The sequence below is a fragment of the Perca flavescens genome, chromosome 7, assembly GCF_004354835.1.
Source record: "Perca flavescens isolate YP-PL-M2 chromosome 7, PFLA_1.0, whole genome shotgun sequence".
Lineage (NCBI taxonomy): Eukaryota > Metazoa > Chordata > Actinopteri > Perciformes > Percidae > Perca > Perca flavescens.
This window is the reverse complement of record NC_041337.1, coordinates 16684462-16705045: the sequence shown is the minus strand read 5'-3', so window position 1 is coordinate 16705045 and position 20584 is coordinate 16684462. Positions and strand designations below refer to the sequence as shown.

Here is a 20584-nt window from a genome sequence, read left to right as displayed (position 1 = left end):
CAGTCTCTGTTTGCTAATTCCTACCAGAACTGCATTAATGTACTGTATTATTGAAAAGCACTAGCAGGAGGCGGAGTGTGATGTAAACAGTCAGGACTCCATTTAGGTAAAGAGAAGTTAAAACGCTGACAGAACATGATGCTCGAGGATATGTATCCTGTATGAATGTAATAAAATAGTGAGTGTAATTTGAAAGGATGAAGAATCAACATTGACGTAACCGACTTGACATTTTGATACTAGTTCAGGTAGAGACCACGCAGAGTATTTTCTCGGCGTTCAGGTCGGTGTGAGCATGCGCAGTCAGTAAATGTTGGGACTCCATTCCAGTTCCAGTCTGTCAGTTAGGGTTCCCTGAGCCTCGCATCCTGAACAGCTGTCTACTGTGATAACTTCACCTGCTTTATAAACAAAAACAACTTGGCCATGAGCGGAGAGCATGGGCATGGAAACTCTCAGGTACCTCTTGGTCAATAATTTGTGGTTTTTGGTCAGTTTGTGTTTATACCTTGGTAATAACAGAAGTATTAATCGTCATGATATAAAATAATGGTTAAGAAACGTTCGCTAACGTAATAAGTTACGCTGTTGTCTTTATCATTTTTAGTGAAAACTTTGAAATGATGTGGATTATTTGCATTATATTGTAGCAAATTACATGCATTTACAGGGTGCCAATTGAAACTTGAATAACCGAGCAACCGGCATTTTCTAAATTGAAATATTAAAATCATCTTTTTTCACCATTTCCAGGTCAATTCTGGATCTAAAGGAGGCGGTAGGTCCTGTGATGAGGATTTTTATTCATATTGACTCTTATTTCTAGTCGGAATCGTGCCCAGTCTACTGTTAGTTTTTAAAGGACAGAAATGGCGTCCCAGAGACTAAGTCCCTTCTCCTCCACTCTCTTGCGGCTATTGTTCAAAAAGAGGGTCCGAAATGCACACTTGCGACTCTCTGTTTTTTTATCTGCTGGGGTATTCCGAAAGGGCCTGGCATCGTGTTTATTTTGCATGCTTTGATTTGATTATATGTACGTGCAATTGCAACGAATTATGAAGCCGAAAGTGGCAGAATTGGGGCTGAGGACTTAGTCTCTGCGCCATTTTCTTTTTCTGTATGTAACAGCCAGGGCGCCGATCATAGGGCCAACTGTCTGCCGTGATATGGAGGCGAGAGCTGGGAGCTTATCGCCTCTCCCTACCCGTATCTCACCACCAGCTGTCCCCTGCCTCCATCTCTGTGCTAGAGACATTTATCTGCATTGTAAACAGTGAATGTTCACACACAAGTTTAAAACTTCAAGACACAGAAAAGAAAGTTGCACTTCATTATTAAAAGCATAGCCTTGAGCAGTCATTTTTGCAGAAATTAAAGCCTCCACACAAGAGTATTAGTATAGGCTACCCATGCAAAGTTGAGAGCACTTTTTCTTGGAGGCTTAGTTTGCTGCCTGATGTTATGAAAAGCAAAGCAGTCTATGGGAATTGATTTGGTTTATAATTGGGGATGTGTGTTACTGTTTCATATATAGAAGATAATACCATGGATAATACCCGTTATTAAACTGCCATAACAACAGGGCGCCACGAGGTGATGATCAAGCCAAACCAGGTTTACCTCGGGATGGATTTTACTCAGCAGGATACATTTTAGTATGTAGACTCATATTGTTACAGGCTAATCATTTGACTAGGTGCACTGAGAGCGAATGAGAGTATGAAAATTACTTTTCATCTCAGCCTACAATCCCATATTTTCTATTTAAAGAGCTAAGCCGACATCAAAAGTTATATAAAAGCCAGCTGAAAAAAAGCTATTATGTTTAATATATATGCGACGAATGTTGTGAGAATATTGCCGGAATATACAGCGATCTTGTGGCAAATACTAAAGTATAACAAGGTTACTATCATTATCAAGTCCCTTTTTCTTTTGTGAAGGAAATACCTCTAACATCACCATACAGGTTTGTCCTGGAGGATGAAGATGAAGGTTGAACCTCAGGGGGATTGTGGGTCAGCTACAACAAATTTGTGTTGGGAGTAATGCAGGGCACTGAGGGCTAATGGGAGTGTAACTTTGAAGAGTAGGGTGGTGGGATATAGAAGACATATGGAGGATGTTTTTTTTTTCTGTCTACTAGTGTTAATACACTTTCGAGCTCAAATAAACACATGGGGGGGCATCTAAATCGATTCTCATATATACACATTGGGCAAATGTGTTTTTATTATGATTCTTTTGTGTGCTGCTAAACAAGTTGATCTCTCTTTTGTATCCTAGACACCCACAAACATAAAGACAAGCACAAAGACAAGGAATACAGACACAAAGACCACAAGAAAGACAAAGAGAGAGAGAAATTCAAGCACAGCAACAGGTAGGGATATCTTCCTGTCATTTTTTCGTTGACAGGACTCGAGTAGATGTTTTTTTTGCATATGAACTGACCAATGCTGCTGTCTACAGCTCCTGAAATGATAATCTTGACAAAGTCCATGCATTTGGATACAGATTCTGGCAGTATGATACAACAAAAAAAAGGAACATAGGAGAATCACCTAGGGTACAGCTGATTTAAATGAAACTAATAGAATGCTGACATGTTAAATCAGCAAACATACATCACAGGGACTCCATGAAATCCACTTTTATGAATGACATCTGCAGTGCATTTGTAATTTGAACCCTTGTGGGATAGTGGTTATGTTTTCATTTTTGTCTGGTTCAGTCACAACCATTCTTATTGGCAGTTGTCCATGACACTGTAATTGTTTTTTATTTGCTGGTGGTTTGTGCTTTGTCGATGACATTTTTTTGTGTCTGGGCATCTGGACCACGTCTGACCTCTTGCACTTGATCTCTGACCTCTGCGGCTTCTGTGTTCCAGCGAACATAAGGACCACTCTGAGAAGAAACACAGAGACAAAGAGAAGCTGAAGCACAGCGACAGCAGCGCAGACAAGCACAGGGAAAAACACAAAGAGAAAGACAAGGACAAAGAGAAGAGGAGAGAAGAGAAGGTGTGTTTTGCCATCATGACCATTATTATTTTGTGACATGAACTTCAGCGGTTAAAGTACATTTTACTTATTAAAAGACAGCGAGAGATATGCTAATATATTTCCTCCTTTTTCCCACAGATCAGGTCATCCCATGTAGACAAGCCTAAAAAAGAGAAAGAAAATGGATATGTAAGGTAAACAGAATTGCTCTGTTGTTTCTGATGTAAAATGAAAGTAATTATAAAGCAGTTCTGGCCATAAGTTACTCTGGAAAACATTAACTTCAAGCTTAACCATTGCTTGGTTATGATTAATAGGAGATTGCAAAACTAATGTGTATTTAAATGTCTTTAATATGTGACTTAGAGATACAAGCCCTTCTGCCATTAAGAGCGAGCCTGAAGAAGACAATGGGTTCTACCCTTCTCCCCAACACAACAAGACCTCCAAACGGGAATATGATGATGAAGAGTGGGTATCATACAAATTAAACCAGATCTTTACTTTATGCTTTGTAAAAAAAAAAGGCCATGCCCCTGACGCTTCATGGTCTGTCACTGTCTGTTCTTTAATCTGAAATACCATTATTAATACATTTGTTTACAGATTTGTATACAAGCCCAAAAAGGTCAAGACAGAGCATGACAAAAAGGCCAAGAAGAGGAAACATGAGTATGAAGATGATGAGGAGGATGAGGTTCATAACGTTTTTTATTTAATCATTTTTTTGTTGAATACATTTTCATGTCTGTCTGCTGATTGTGTTCTCTAGAATTAATCTGTTCTCTTTACTTGTTATAGGACATCAAGCCCAAAAAGAAGACAAAAGACAAGAAGGGAACAGAAGGAAAGAAAGCCAAGAAAGAAGAAGAGGAGAAGTGGAAATGGTAAGATAACGTCAGGGACAAATTGTTCTTTTCCTTAGGAAATTACACAACAAACAAGGATATAAACAGCTACTGAGAAGTATATGCCATATTTGTCCTTTCTCATGGGTTGTATTTTTGTTGTTTCTGGTGACTAGGTGGGAGGAGGAAAGATCTACAGATGGATCCAAATGGCGCTTCCTTGAGCATAAGGGTCCAGTGTTTGCCCCTCCGTATGAACCTATGCCTGACAAAGTCAAATTTTACTATGATGGTGAGACTGTCCGTGGAAAAGAAATATTATTAATCATTATAACATATTTTTGGTCAGGACTACGATCTGATGTTTCTGTATTTGTAGGTAAGCCTATGAAACTCAGTGCTCCTGCTGAGGAGGTAGCTACATTTTTTGCCAAGATGTTGGATCATGAGTACACCACTAAGGACATCTTCAGGAAGAACTTCTTTAAGGACTGGAGGAAGGTGAGGAGATAACACATATTCGAGTATCTCGAGCCAGAGTCTACAGAGGGTGGATACCGTGTAAGTATTTAAGTTCATGGATGCTACAGATGTCTTCTCTTTTTTTTTCAGGAAATGACATCCGAGGAGAAGTCCAAGATCACCGACCTGAACAAGTGCAACTTCAGTGAGATGAATGAATACTTCAAGGCCCAATCAGAAGCTAGGAAACAGATGTCAAAAGAGGAGAAACAGGTAGGCTTGCATTCATGCAGACTCTCCCAACCCTAAAAGACATTATGACAGCTCTCATTGTATTTTCATGTTTTTATACACTTTGTAGAAAATCAAAGAGGAGAATGAGAGACTCCTCCAGGAGTACGGTTTCTGCTTAATGGACAACCACAAGGAAAGGATCGGAAACTTCCGCATCGAGCCACCAGGCCTGTTCCGAGGACGAGGCGATCATCCGAAGATGGGCATGCTGAAACGACGCATCAGACCTGAAGACATCATTATTAACTGTAGCAAGTGGGTAATCTCACCACCAATGTTATCACCACCCTCACTGCCATGGAACTTTCCATTTTAGTTGAGTTTTTGGATGCATATGAAGAACACAAAACTCTGATGGTAATAGTATGTCTATTTTTGAGTTTTTACCACAAGGTGGCCCTGTCAAACCACTGTAGGTGAGGTTCCATGAATTTAACTTGTAACCTCTGATTTGACAGAGCCACAGACATATACCTTCCATTCTCTGTCCTGCTCTTAACCCCTCTATCCCTGTTGAACCTTCTTTTTACATTTTCTTCCCTTCCATCCTCTAACTGATATGTTGTGATTGCTCAGGTTATTTATAGAGACAGTAGGAATAATTTTATTTTTATGTCTGTCACTCTGTGCCTCGGGCAGTGTGTGAGTGTGTGTGGAAAGGCTAATTTGTACCATTGATTTGATTTATTTAGTGCATGTTAAAAACAACATTGCTTGACATGTTGGGTTCCCTAAAATAATTCAACAAAAGGTAGCATATAGAAAATAAAGTCATTCAGATGCAAGACAATGTATTTGCCACATGTGGTATGTACAGTATGGCAGGGGCATCTCTGGAACGCATTTGCACACATGCCGGCGATGTCTCGAAGGTAGTCTTCCTGTCAGAGTATGCTGCGTGTGTACAAACAATAACATGACCCAGGGAGGACATGTCGACACCCACATACTGGTCATAATGGGGTTTGTTTTACAGTGACATTTCTCTTATTTCATAGCTGTAGTGTTTACAATATAATGTTATTCCTTTAAATCCCATTAAGATGAAAATAAATCCAAAAAATTCATTTCAGGTAATAAGTGCCGTTTAGTGTACCTTAATCAACACACAGGTAGAAACACTGTGTCAGTGGACACTGCACCCAGAGAAACCAGTGGGAAACTCTGTGCTAAACATTCATTTGTGACAAGCTGAGGCCTAAGATTTCCATTGCCAACGACTACTTCTGTATTGTTGTGCACATGACCAATAAAGAACCTTAAACCTAGCTTTCAATACATTTCACACCTATTCGTGGTAAACCTGCCTCTTTTATGTAGGGACTCGAAGCACCCTAAACCTCCCCCAGGAACAAAATGGAAGGAAGTTCGCCATGACAACAAGGTAACCTGGCTGGCATCTTGGACAGAGAACATTCAGGGCTCCATCAAGTACATCATGTTGAATCCTAGCTCCAGGATCAAGGTACCTGTGCTCTCACATCTTTTAGCTTCAACCCTAAAAGCCTGACTTAATCCTAAATGTAAATATTTCACCAGTTATTCCTTGATGAAAAAAATGATCCATCTGTTTTCCTATTGAATAAATGTAAATTTTTCAAAAAAATTTACATTTACATTGAATAAGCAATTTGTGTGTATGGCAGGGGGAGAAGGACTGGCAGAAGTATGAGACTGCTCGGCGGCTGAAGAAGTGTGTAGATCGCATTCGTAATCAGTATAGAGACGACTGGAAGTCAAAAGAGATGAGGATCAGGCAGAGAGCTGTGGCACTGTATTTCATAGACAAGGTAAGGAGAAATACAGTAAAAATGCAACGATAAAATACAAAAAAATAATTTCTTGCAACCATCATATCTTTGATTTGAACTAGTGATGCATATGAAAAAAGCACTGGATGGAGAATGAAATTTACCGTAAGAGTAAGGTTCCCCTCAATGTTACATTGCACCTTTGCAATGAAACGCTGAAATGTACAGTTTAATTTTACTACAGACCCCATTTTGTCATTTCCATTAACCACAAGGGCTCCCTTCATGAATAAAGGTATATTCAGATTTCTCATATTTTTCTCAGTATGAGAAAAATAAAGTGTTTTTTTCTTCTTCTTTTTTAATTACAGCATGTAAACATGTTCTAGGAGAAATACAAAATACAAGTATGAACCTGAAAATTAGAATAATTCCCCTTTAAGTCTTGGTAATGATAACGATGTGTGATCATGTTTCCCACTTGTAGCTTGCACTGAGGGCGGGCAACGAAAAGGAGGAAGGTGAGACAGCAGACACAGTTGGCTGCTGTTCGCTGCGGGTGGAGCACATCAAACTGTACCCCAAGATGGACGACCAGGAGTATGTGGTGGAGTTTGACTTCTTGGGAAAAGACTCCATCCGTTACTACAACAAGATCCCCGTGGAGAAGAGGGTAAGAGTATGGGAAGGGACATTGAATAGAGGAATGTGGGAATGGAGGGAGAGAAGAGAAGACAGAACTGGTTTTATGTGGTTTTATGAGGGTGGTGTCGGGTGTTTATTTGACAGATATGTGAATTTAGTGTTAATGAGCTAAGAAGTTGGTACACTCAGGAGGATGTTTGCACAGACAGGTGATCGGGCACTAAAAGCTTTTGGTCAGCACTGCCTCAGACAGTGGTCTGTTTCCTGCTTTTACTGGAGCAGACACATAAGCACACACACACACACACACACACACACACACACACACACCTTCTATTTGGCCACACTTACAGAAATACATACAAAAGACAATTAACCTGTAATAAACCACAGAAATAATATAGCACCCCCATCTGGCAGAAAAGGCTTGTGCATCCCTGAACACTGTTAGTCTGAAGTCATAAATGTAAGTGATTTCATGCTAAAACACTCTGCTGATTTCCTATCAGGTCTTTAAAAACCTCCAGCTGTTCCTAGAGAACAAGCAGCCTGAAGATGACCTCTTTGACAGACTGAATGTAAGAAACGCACACGAATATATGCCTCCGGGGCTTCAGTCTATATGAACATTTTTTAGTTGTAACGCTTGTTTCACTCTATTTACTCTGACTCTCCCATCTGTACCCTCTTTCCCTCTTTTCTTTCTCGGTGTCCCCTGCAGACTTCTATTCTGAATAAGCACTTACAGGAGCTGATGGATGGCCTGACGGCCAAGGTCTTTCGTACCTACAATGCCTCCATCACCCTGCAACAGCAGCTCAAAGAACTTGCCTGCCGTGAGTGACAGCAGCTTCAGCCAGTCACACTGTTTTTTCCTTAAATGTCTATGGAAATCTGAAAGATTGATCTTTAAATGTGCAATGAATTGCACAAAGAATCTCTGGAAAAGTATAATAGGAAAAAGCTTTATGGATCATTACACTCAACAAATGATTCCACATGATGTAATCTAGGTAATAATTATATTGTTTATCAGCATACATCAAAGTAAACTCCAAAAGAATAATTAAATCCATCCATTAATTTAATATCTGTAAGGAGTTCTAAAGTGTAAAATTGATAGAGAACTGTTTTTTTTTTGCCAAAAATGATTCCCTTCAATATATGCATAGGTATATGTGAATAGGATCTCTTTGGAGTTCATTTCTGACATGGACAGATAATAAAGCAAAACCTCCATGTAAATAAAACTGCCCGCTCTAGATCTTCTCCCACTGGGGAATAGTACAACAAAAGGCTTTGTAATAGAATGTTCAACATGGAATATAAATTCAGGTGCAATAAAACATACCTGACAGCAACCAATAATAAATCACAATCTTCATGTAAAAAAAACACCCCATCATCTACTCAAATGAAATAAATAAAAAACGTGAGTAGTTTACTGTAGCTATAATCTTGTAGTGTTGAGCTATGAAAAACACCGTTATAAGTCCCAATACGCTGAAATATATATCGACAGGTGAAGACAGACATTTTGATATTGGGGAAACAAATACTGTATATAGTGGCCAAAATTAATATATGTTTGGGATTGTAGAAGTAGAGATAAAGGAGGTGGGGCTGTGAACCCTACAGAAAAACAGTGTACACATACCAACTTTAGAAGCCTTTTCAGTCAGGTTACAAGTATATTTTGACAGATTTTGTGTAATTACATTATTAACAAGTACTGTACCTGTAATTTACTGTACATGACTAAGACTTATTGTGCCTTTAAATACATAATCACTACACAATTTGGGTCAGTGATTTCACAATTTCAATAATTTGAAACTACTTCTCCTACCTTTTGTAATTGTTGGTACTCTAGCTGATGACAGCCTCCCAGCTAAAATCCTGTCATACAACCGTGCCAACCGGGCAGTGGCCATCCTCTGTAACCATCAGAGAGCTCCACCCAAAACATTTGAGAAGTCCATGCAAAACCTTCAGACCAAGGTAAGCCCCTGTGTTCCACCTTTCTTGTTTGTTTGTTTGTTTTTGTCCCACCACAAGCTATGTTGTCTTGGTATCTTGAAGGAAATTGGGATGCTTTTGTCATTATGAAAAATAAAGATGTTCCCTCTCTACGTGATGCAGATTATTTACTTCACTCGGCGCATGTTTGTTGTGATTGCAGATCGACGAGAAACAGAATCAACTGTCAGCAGCCAGGAAGCAGCTGAAGGCCGCCAAGGCTGATCACAAGGCTTCCCATGATGACAAGAGCAAAAAGTAAGAAAGCCGGACCGGCTGCTAATCAGTGTGAGAGACGTCATGTCATGGTTTTTATCCGTTACTTACCTAATTAAACCTGGTGGAATGTAAAGCCACAAAGTTGTCTTTGTACAGACTTCTAAACATCAATGTTATGTTTAGGACATCTGTTTTTCACTCAATCTCTATAATTCTTCCTCTCTCTGTGTCTCTGTGTCCCTGTGTCTCTGCCTGTATACATCTCTGTCTTTCTCTGTATGTCTCTTTTTCTGGATCTATCTTTCTTCTTCCCTCTGTCTGTCTTTGTGTCTCTCTCAGGGCTGTGGAGTTGAAGCGTAAAGCTATCCAGAGGATAGAGGAGCAGCTGATGAAGCTCCAGGTTCAGGCCACAGACAGAGAGGAGAATAAGCAGATTGCTCTGGGCACCTCCAAGCTCAACTATCTGGATCCACGCATCTCTGTTGCTTGGTATTTATGTGGCACGGCAGAAGCTGTTTACCTCTGTTTATTAACTACTAAGAATTATTTGACTACAGCTGTCACTACAGTAAAAAACAAACAAAACAGTGACCAATGAGTAAATGAGTAGGCCGCCTACTGTTTAATAGGCCAGCTTTCTATGGGTGGGTGCGCGGGGTACATATCTACCTTGGTGACAGAAAGGCAGGAAATACTCTTGCATTGTAGGAAAAGGAGCAGCGCAAGCAAAAAAGCTAACGGCTGCAGAAGGAAAATAAGAGGAAGAAAAGCGTGTGAGTGTGAGGAACAATGGTGTTTGTTTCTGAGAGCCAGGGAGCGTCCCCAAACAGCACTCCTTCCTCCATGTGGGAAGTCAATGAGGAGCTGACTGTGGCTGAATGAAGGGACGGGCCACAGAGAAGGGGAACAGTGGTCAGCCCTCCCTAACCCGTGCCCCACTGCTATTTATGGAGAGCCTCCTCCTCAAGCACAATGGATACAGGAATGCTCCATGTTTCGCCTGATTGTAAGCCCCCCCCCCCCTAGTAGGGTGGTGCACAAAATTAACAAGAAAAATGACGAGGTAGCTAGCTACCAAAAATATTATGATTTATTTTTTCAGAAAATATCACTTATTACATTATATTACATTTACATAATTATATGTGTCTACTTGTTTTAGTAGCTCCTTCATTCCTGCTTCACATTATTTATATAACAGTAGCCTCTATTACAGTAATACTGATCTTAACAGTCAAGCACAGCTTGTGTAAAACTTAAAGTTTTATTGTAAACTGCTTTGATCATTGTTCTAGTGTGACCTTATTACAGACGTAAAAAAAAAAACAGAATGACAGTTTAATCCAAAATGGGAACACAGGTGTGCCTTAAAACTTAAACAATTATCACGTAGAACTCACAGGATCCCTTGATTTTAAATACATTTCTCAGTTTAAGTGCATCTTTGTGCATAAGCCCAGAGTAAATGTATGATGTTGCTGCATTTTAAGACAGAGAAGTCACTTATACTCCCTGCTCCCCCTCGAATGGTTTGGTTTGCAGGACAGTGGCGAGAGACTGATGAATGATGGTCTGTCCAGTCCGAAAGCTCGGGGCCAAGTGCTTCTCAACTTAGTGTTCAGAATACCCACCTATAAATAAAATGTACATGGTTGAGCCAAGTTCTCCAGCAGGCCTTTTCACTGCATACATTTTGACATGGTCATCGCATGAAAAGACAAGCTGTTACTAATAACATTAACAATAGCAATGGCTCTGTTCTATTAAAGTGTCCCAGTAAGCCGTGTCAGTGTGACAGTGAGCCACCATACACAATGGACCTTTTTACAGCATACATTTTTGACATGTCCTAATAGGAAAAGCACAGGTGAAATCACTAACATTAATAATGAGTGCATTCCATTTAGGTAAGCTAGATTCAGGGTACTGGTATTTTGCGTGCTTGCTCACTGGTATTTACACTTAATGGAACTGAGCAATTGTTAATTAAATTTGTTTTGCCTGTGCTTTGCCTGCTATGATGACAAGTCAAAAGGTCTGCTGTTTAAAAGGTCTATATCAGGACCTTATCATATGAGTGAATTAAGGTTTTATTATAGAAGATATATTACAATAATATAGTAATACATAGTGGAACCTTTCCCAGTTCAATGTAAGAAGCAGTAAACAAGCAATGGTTACTAATCAAGTCACAACAACATTAATGCAATGCACATGAGTTTAAGACTTTCTGTTAACAACTGACTCACTGTCACTTCTTTATGGAATTTCCTGTGCAGTGAATAGTGAGCAGTGTTGCACAGTGTTGCAGCCAGTGAGTGGATTAGCTCAGTCATTTTTTTTGCCCTTAACTGGTCCATCTTCCCTCCTCTCCAGGTGCAAGAAATGGGATGTTCCCATTGAGAAGATCTACAACAAAACCCAGAGAGAGAAGTTTGCCTGGGCGATTGACATGGCTGAAAAGGACTATGAGTTTTAAACACACTTAATGTTTTACCTTTTCTAAATATGCCTTTGATTGTAGAGATGGTTTGTAGTGGATGTCAAATGATTCCACTGTGTGGTTACTGCAGGGCTATGAGGACAAAGCTTTGTTGGAACTGTGACCACAGTTTAATAATTGTGCTGTATATATATGAATTGGCTGTGAATATAGGAAAATAACTGCTAAACCATTTGACCAAGCTGCTAAAGGGCAACTCACTTTTAAAAAACAAAATGACAGTAGTGTGTATGTAGCTGCAGCTGTCCACGATCAAACACCTCTAAACACATTAGTATTATATTTAGTCAGACACAACTGTACTGAAATTTGTAAGCCATCAGACTTATTGAGACATTCTATATTGTCATAGAATAATGAAATAATAAATGTTTGTATGGGAGACTGTGAAGAACGACGAGAGATAATAGGATGCATTTCAATTTGTGGAATTGTGTGAAAGATTGGTACAATAAAATTACAGACTGATGACAGTGTGAAGAATATAAAACTCTAGCACTATGCTTATATAATTATTAGCACACATGTCATCTTTTTTGCATTAAGTTTGATTATGTTGTTTATTTCAGGGATGTACATATTTTAGTCATTTTTAGTATCTATGATTCAGTGTTTTATAAAATGTGTGCTATATGCATTGTCAACAAGAAGCTCTTCATTGTTCATATGCAACGTGTGTGTATCTGTTTTCACAGTTTCACAATGGTAACATTCCTCTGAGTTACTTGAAGTAGCTGAAGTAAAGCATCATGTTTTGTGTGCCAGCGCTAAAAGAGAGACAGAGACATTTTCTAAGAGGGATGCAGATTTTGCCAAAAAATGTCACAGAAGTCTATCATTGTAGTGTGCTGTTTGTATTGCTGTGATTAAGCAGAAAGTGGCCTCCTTAATTTCCAAATGTGAATGGATATTCTAACTTTTGTGTTTAATATTTCTTGCTATTTGATTATTTATCACACGACTCCAGATTGGTTGAATGCTTATTGTTTTGAGCTTTGCAGTTTTCAGAATAAAACATCAACCTTGTCCTTTTCGTCCTCGCTTTATCCTTTTTTTGTGTGTGTAAAAATGAGCTGATCCCCTGAGTATACAAAGAAAAACATAATCCTGTTAGAGATGTAGTAATCAACAGTGATCAGTGAAGTCATAGATCACAGTCCAATTTCCAATGATGTCTCTCTAAAACTATTTCTCAATATTATTTTCCATTTTCACTCAAAGGGAACATTTCATTTCATCCCCATTTAAGTAAATGATCAAAGACAATGTGATTATTTTTATAGAAAGAAAAAAGTAGATCAATTTGAAGAACAAAACCAACAACTTGGCCTTTTATTTGTCATTTGGATCTTGCAATGAAATGCAGTATTAGTTAAAGGGGAAATTATCACAAAGTTACCTGTTAACGTGACAAGTTTTGATACAAGTTATGTTGAGGGGACAGCTAATTATGATGTACAGTATCAGCAGAAGATCTGCTTCTTTAAGAGGCCGATAACAGGCGCTCACACTGGAGACATGAGCTGCGTCAAGCTGACTTCAAGATTACCGGAAGTAGGGTAATTATGGCCAAATAAAGATAATGGTATTCACTTCTACCTATCTTCTTACTGCAATGTGCATTGGAAGTGGGATATCCGAACACACACCACAAAAGTAGTTCAACTTTAAAGTAGCTAGCCGTTACAGAGGCAAGGCAGAGCTAAATCAAAGTTGAAGATTGCATAACATAAGGCTTTTTTTAAGATTATTTTTTAGGCATTTCTAGGCCTTTATTGACAGGACAGCTGAAGAAATGAAAGGAGAGAGAGAGAGAGGGGGAATGACATGCAGCAATGGGCCGCAGGTCGGAGTCGAACCCGGGCCCGCTGCGTCGAGGAGCAAACCCCTACACATGGGCGCCCGCTCCACCAACCGAGCAATCCGGGCGTCCTCCATAACATAAGGCTAAAAAAAAGATGACGAAACATTATCAGAAATAAAAGAATTACTGTGCTTTGAGTTGTATAAATAATGTATGTATGGCAGGGCTTCCATTCATACATGGCAACGCAAAAATCCCATTACATGTAAGGTGCAGGAAGCTGTAAAAAAGTCTCCCTTTTATGTACTATTTAGATGGGTTTACATTTAGATCATAGTAAAATCCAATAAAAAAAACATACCTGTTGTCTCATTAGGTCTGGTGATGGTGTCCACAAATTAATATCAAGCCTATTTAAAACACCTTGTGCATATTTGGATTTATAGGAAGGTTGCAATTTTGATACGCGAGGCCCGTAAAAGAAGAGGATCCTTGCAGTACCATGGCAACCCGATCGCCATTATGACTACAGTCCGGAGGTTCTGGAACAGCGAGCTCAATATCGAGGGGTAATGGCAGAGCTCTACAATCTTGGATTTAAGCCATCCCTTCTTTTTCCCGCAAGGCTGAGGATCCTGACTAAGGAAGGTGAGCAAAAGATGCTTGCATTGGTGGATGAGGCCAAGGAATTTTTGACGGCTCACCGTAGTGCCTCTTAGTGCTATAACGGCCGTTCAATAAACTTTATTTACTTTCTTTACTTTTTATGTCATGAGGGAGCCCGCTGTACAACTTTGACTTAACTACGCCAGACTTTCCTGAGCTCTCTGACATTATAGCTATACATGGTTTACTGTTCATTGAAAATGTTTTACATCATAGCCTACGGTCATTTCTACGTTTCTAATGACTGATTTGTGCTGTGCTTAATCTGAGGTCATCGTTGAATTAGATTTGTTGTACGATGTAGGCCTATCTCGTTTATTTAATTTTTTTTGGCGCAATCACAAATACTGCTTGCGAGAGTTTGATTGTAATTTTGGTTTGCTTTAGGGACATTTTTTATATTTTTTACATTCTCATTTATTTTGATTTTCCCTGTGATCATTACATTGGTCATAGTATGATCCAAGGATCATTAGGCTATGCCATGGGTCTGCTCGTATGTTAAGCGTACTATGTGATACTGTAGTGTTATCTATGTGTTGTATAATGAGGATACTTTGTTTTAAGGTCAGCACTCAGCTTCAAACGACAATGTTAAAAACAACAGACAAAGCCAGAAATCTTGGTGTAGTCATGGACTCAGACCTGAATTTTAAAAGCCACATTAAGAAAATTACAAAATCAGCCTATTACCACCTTAAAAATATATCAAGGGTTAAAGGACTTATGTCTCAGCAGGATTTGGAAAAACGTGTCCATGCTTTTATCTTCAATAGACTTGACTACTGTAATGGTGTCTTTATAGGTCTCCCTAAAAAATCAATCAGACAACTGCAGCTGATTCAAAACGCTGCTGCCCGAGTCCTCACTAAAACCAAGAAAATGGATCACATCACTCCAGTACTGAAGTCTTTACACTGGCTTCCAGTGCCTCAAAGAATTTATTTCAAAATACTTTAGCTGGTTTATAAATCACTAAACGGTTTAGGGCCAAAATTCATTTCTGATCTGCTACTACACTATGACCCACCCAGACCTCTCAAGTCGTCTGGGACAGGTCTACTTGTTGTCCCCAGAGTCAGAACTAAACAGGGGGAAGCAGCGTTCAGTTTTTATGCTCCACATATCTGGAACAAACTCCCAGAAAACTGCAGGTCCGCTGTAACTCTCAGTTCTTTTAAATCCAGGCTGAAGACCTATCTTTTTAATGTTGCCTTTCTTTAAATAACCTATTTTTAACTGCTCTTTCTTTAAAATTCTTATACTGCACTGTACATTTTATTCTTGTCTTTTAATGATTTTAAATTGTTTTCTAATTGCTCTTTACATTTTATTTTTTGTTTTTTAATGGTTTGAAATTGTTTTTAATTGTTTTCTAACTGTTTTTTAATGTTTCATGTAAAGCACTTTGAATTGCCTTGTTGCTATGTGCTATACAAATAAAGCTGCCTTGCCTTGCTTTGCCTTAAGGGATTGAGGATTAGGCTATATAAGATAAGGCGAAATAAGGAAGTGTTCAGAACATTTAGTTCTTGTTCTAATGGGTAGTTTTGCTGTCATTGCAATGTTCTTTAAGGGTTGGGTTGATTTTGTGGGTGGGTTAGTTTCTGTATGAGATGGCGTCGTGCTGACCTTAAGACTTTTATATTTGTTGTTCCTTTGTTGAGGTTATGTCATTTTACTTTTTGTAATTCTTTTATTTTCATTCTCCGATCACAGGCTTCTGATAAATACTCTAATTTTTCAGTTGGAACGTCAAGGGCTTAAACCATCCAGTTAAGAGAAACAGAGTTCTTGCTCATCTTCGACAGCTCGAAGCAGAGGTTGCTTTCTTGCAAGAAACCCATTTACGCATCGCAGATCACAATTACCTCAATCGTGTTTGGAAGGGGCGAACAAATGCACTGCAAACAAATCCTCCATTTTTCTAAATAATTATTTTTCTGAATATGGTATATCGGATGTATGGCGGCGTTTGCACCCGGAAAAAAGAGAGTATTCTTTTTTTTCTTACTCTCGGATTGATTACTTTGTTCTGGATAATGGTTTAATTTCTAGAGTTCAGTCTTGTGCATATGAAAGTATTATTATTTTGGACCATGCTCCTCTTACTCTTGAACTGACTTTTCCAAATTTGCCTTCACCTAGGATTAACTGGCGTTTCAATAATTCACTCTTGTCAGATGATAATTTTGTTTCCTTTGTTGCTGACCAAATTCCTTTTTTTCTAAGCGTTAACAAATCAGCGGAAGTCTCAGACTCAACAGTAAGGGAGGCCCTTAAGGCATATATTAGAGGCCAAATTATTTCATACGGTGCTAATAAAAGAAAGCTCTCTAAAGAAAAGCAAATCTCACTCGCTAATGATATTTCAAAATTAGATGAACAATATGCTAGGTCTCCCACGCCAGATTTGTATGAGAAACGTCTTAAACTTAAATCAGAGCTCGACTTGCTTTCAACCAATGAGATAGAGGGCCTTTTGAGGAAAACCAGGAGTTGGTTTTTTATGAAAGTGGGGAAAAATCAGGGAAAGTTTTAGCTGATCTGCTGCGAGGACTACGTGCTAAACAAATTATAACTGGTCTTCGTTTAGATAATGGGGAGGTCACACCTGATCAAAATACTATTAATGACAAGTTCAGAGATTTTTATTCTACTTTGTATACATCTGAACCCTCTTTGCAGGGGGATATCGAAGATTTTCTTGGCCGACTAAATGTCCCCACTTTATCCTCTGATGTTCGCAACCTTTTAAAGGCGCCGGTTTCTCAGGAGGAAGTGGCGGCGGCTATCTCTTCTTTACAATCCAGCAAAACCCCAGGACCTGACGGCTTTCTGTCAGAATTCTATAAAAAATTCTCACTACAGCTCGCTCCTTTTTTGACATCTGTTTTTTCTGAGTCTCTTAAGACTGGGACTCGTCCCCCAACGTTAAATCAAGCCTGTATCTCTTTATTACTGAAAAAGGATAAAGACCCCTTAGACTGTGCGTCATATAGGCCAATTTCTCTGCTCAACTGCGACGTTAAAATTATAGCGAAGGTGCTTGCCTCAAGACTTGAAGATGTCCTCCCCACTATCATCTTTCCTGATCAAACAGGGTTTATAAAAAATCGGCAATCATTTTTTAATATCCGCCGATTACTTAATGTGGTATACTCTCAGCATCAGGCCATTCCAGAATGTGTTGTCTCTTTAGATGCAGAGAAGGCGTTCAACAGGGTTGAGTGGGAGTACCTTTTTTTAGTTTTAGAAAAATTTGTATTTGGCCCAATCTTTCTTTCCTGGATTAAATTACTTTATAGTGCTCCCTCTGCAGTAGTCCTAAGTAATGGTCTGTACTCTAGGCCATTTAACTTGCATCGCGGAACCCGACAGGGCTGTCCGCTAAGCCCACTACTATTTACTTTAGCTATTGAGCCCCTAGCAGTCGCCCTACGCCAGAGTCAGCAGATCACTGGAATTACCCGAGGTGAGACCATGCATAGGTTAACTCGATATGCAGACGATCTACTGCTTTTTATATCAAATCCACAAACTTCATTACCTGCAGCTCTATCTTTGCTTGAGAATTTTGGTGGCTTTCTGGCTAGAGGCTTAATCTGCACAAGAGTGAACTTTTTCCAATTAACAAGGTAGATACGCAATTACAGTATTCCAACATACCTCTGAAACTAGTCAAGAATAAGCTCACTTATCTTGGGGTCTGTATCACTCGCCATCATAAGCATCTTTTTAAACATAATTTTGGCATGCTTCTTGAACGGATTAAGAAAGATCTTTCTAAATGGTCACCTTTAAAGATTTCCCTTATTGGGCGCATTAATTCCATTAAAATGGTGGTGCTTCCTAAATTTCTTTATCTCTTTCAGTGTTTACCTTTACTTCTTCCCCTGTCTTTTTTTAAATCTTTGGACTCTGTTATCTCTTCTTTCATTTGGAATGGTAAGCACCCTCGTTTACGCAAAGCATACCTTTGCCTTCAGAGGCCTAGATGCAATGGTGGTATGTCCTGACCTAATTTTATGTTTTACTACTGGGCAGCATCAATGTGTAAGGTCCTTGCTTTCTCTTCCCTGATCGCACGTAGAGCAATATTATTAAAGTGGAAAGACCCCTTGCCACCCACTCACACTCAATGGATCAAAGATATGATGTCTTGTCTCTGCCTCGAAAAAAATTAGGTATTAGCTAAGAGGATCGGAAAAACAATTTTTTGAGCTGTGGCGCTCTTTTATTGAATATGTTGATAAGTCTGTTTAAATAATGCCACTACTATGGACACTTTATTTATTTATTCATTTTATTTTTTTAATTATTTTTATTTCTTTTTTCTTTTTTTATTCTTTATGTATGTATGTATTTGTTGTGTTTGGTTGGAGGTTAATGTTTGTTAGTATGTTTGTATGTATACTCGGTTCTTACAATTCTATTTTGATTTAATGGACAGTATGGATGCTATTCTAAGGGGTGGGGGACTGTGAATGTGATTTATGTTGTTAAAAACAATAAAAACAAACTTTGAACGAGAAAGGATGCAATTTGTGTTTAAATTCTAATGCTCCGTACAATGAAGGAATATATAGCAGACAAGCAAATAGATTTAAGGCTTATGGCCATGTCCACAAAAACATTGTAATAGAAAAGGCTGTGTGTGTTTTAAATGTTGTTCTCTATTCTTTTTTTTACAACTTAAAAAATGTCTTTGACCCCAATGTAATGGGATGTTAAAAAAAAGTATTAATAATTACATTTCATAATGTAATGATGTTATAATAATTACATGAAAGGTACAAACTAGGATAAATACTAAAACATATTACTAGTGGTGGAAGAAGTATTCAGAGCCTGTAAAAGTACCAATAGGCTACCACAGTGTAAAAATAGATGTTACGCCAGACACCCAGTCGTAATACTGCAAATATATAAACATTGCAATACACTTTTATCAGTGCTAGGCTCAATCCCCATTGTGCTCCTTAATTGAAATAAACAGACATTTATTTGAATGAAAATCTTCGCGATTATAGCTTTAAATAGCAGAAAATGAAAATACTCAAGAAAAGTAAAAGGAACCTCGAAAACTGTACTTAAGAACAGTACTAGATTACAACCCTACTCAACCAGTCTCCCTACCGCGTCTCCTCCAAAACAGAGCAACAAGTTCCTTGACACGTCTTTTATTGTGAAATCCCGCAGCGGAAGCCTGGATTTTGACTCCGCCGATTGACATCTGTGCTGTGGTGGTCGGCTGGGGGGGGGGAAGGGCCTGCGCTAGCTACATCTGAGAGCAGACAAACTTGCGAAGTCGTACCACGGTTCTCGCTGTCTGCATGCCTCTCTCTATGGACGGCGGGAGGGTAGAAGAGGAAACGGGGATTGTTGTCGTCGGGACCGCAGCGCTTTTTCAGGGCCTAGCGATGATTTAATCACGGCAAACCGGTGTGTGGGGGGCAAAGGAGAAGGAGAAAACGACGGGAGCGCGAGAGGAGCAGCCGTTGGAGATGTGCGGTCGGGCCGAGATTGCAGCGGTAGGTACAGCACAGCAGTCCCTGCGACGTGTTGTTTTCCAGTTGATTTTTTTCCGCACGGTAAGGCGAAAATAGAGGTGGGGGAAAGGGCTGAAAAGCAACTACTGCCTGGGTTGTTTTTTCTTCAGTGGTAAACCAGCTGTGATTCTTCCTTCTGGCCCAGCGAAATGCTAGCGCTCACCGGCCCCGTTTCCACGCTGTGAAAATAGCCAGACGTTTCTTGTTATCCCACTCTGCCTCCATTCGCCACCAGTTGTATTCCCAATAATGTGATGCCTCTTCTATCCAAAGGAAACTTTGTTTTCCCGTGGGACGGACTGCAGCAGGTTACAGGCCTGTTAGTTTTAAAGATCAGTCTAAATCAGAAACATCCCGGCTGCTAGAATTGAAGGTAAAATCATGTTGGAGAGAAAGTCATCTGGCGTGATTAGTTTAATCAACACGTTTTACTTAGCTAATTGCCAGACGTTTTAAGGTTGCAGCTGTCATGTATTTCCATCGCTGTTAACGATAAATCATAGGAGCCTACTGTTGCTGTTTTTGTTTTTTTTAACCGTGTTACTCAATACTGACCTTACCCACATAGAAAAATCAATACCATCATATAACGTTATGTTATGAAATGTTGAAATGTTATACTTTGCACACAAGTATAACAAGTATATATTTTTAAATGACTTTGGACATTACTTTTTTTAATAGAGCATAGCTACTTTTATGTATGTATGTATGTATGTATATGTATGTGTATATATGTATATGCATGCTGTTTTAGTACCACATTATGTACTAATTAAGTAGGTTTTGTGACATGTTTAATATGTACCAAAT

The 20584-nt window shown here is 39.1% G+C and overlaps 2 protein-coding genes and 1 long non-coding RNA gene across 5 annotated transcripts in view; 2 read left to right on the top strand and 1 right to left on the bottom strand.

The window, feature by feature from the left end:
* Positions 1 to 325: 325 nt before the first annotated feature.
* On the top strand, positions 326 to 12777 carry top1b (DNA topoisomerase Ib). The gene is made up of 21 exons (XM_028581927.1): positions 326 to 459; positions 754 to 778; positions 2287 to 2383; positions 2894 to 3026; positions 3147 to 3202; positions 3375 to 3479; positions 3615 to 3705; positions 3810 to 3895; positions 4033 to 4148; positions 4236 to 4357; positions 4469 to 4591; positions 4680 to 4867; positions 5933 to 6077; positions 6259 to 6402; positions 6851 to 7036; positions 7518 to 7586; positions 7730 to 7844; positions 8882 to 9009; positions 9191 to 9285; positions 9586 to 9735; positions 11623 to 12777. The coding sequence occupies exons 1-21, from the start codon at positions 427 to 429 to the stop codon at positions 11723 to 11725; spliced, it is 2310 nt and encodes a 769-aa protein (XP_028437728.1). The 5' UTR covers positions 326 to 426; the 3' UTR covers positions 11726 to 12777.
* Positions 10421 to 14206, bottom strand: LOC114558147 (uncharacterized). The gene is made up of 3 exons (XR_003692926.1): positions 13915 to 14206; positions 11496 to 11655; positions 10421 to 10877 (listed from the first exon to the last, which is right to left on the bottom strand). It is a non-coding gene; the product is annotated as an uncharacterized LOC114558147 (long non-coding RNA).
* A 5230-nt stretch (positions 14207 to 19436) lies between these two features.
* plcg1 (phospholipase C, gamma 1) overlaps positions 19437 to 20584 on the top strand; it is a 29126-nt gene continuing 27978 nt past the window's right edge. For all 3 annotated transcript variants that reach the window (XM_028581926.1, XM_028581925.1, XM_028581924.1), the window contains exon 1: positions 19437 to 19753. The gene's annotated coding sequence lies outside the window, so the exon portion shown is untranslated. The remainder of the gene's footprint in view (positions 19754 to 20584) is intronic.

Coding starts and splice junctions, on each gene's coding strand:
- top1b (XM_028581927.1), top strand. CDS start 427: ATGAGCGGAGAGCATGGGCATGGAAACTCTCAG. Junction 3,706..3,809: donor AAGATGATGAGGAGGATGAG/GTTCATAACGTT, acceptor TACTTGTTATAG/GACATCAAGCCCAAAAAGAA. Junction 9,736..11,622: donor CCACGCATCTCTGTTGCTTG/GTATTTATGTGG, acceptor CCTCCTCTCCAG/GTGCAAGAAATGGGATGTTC.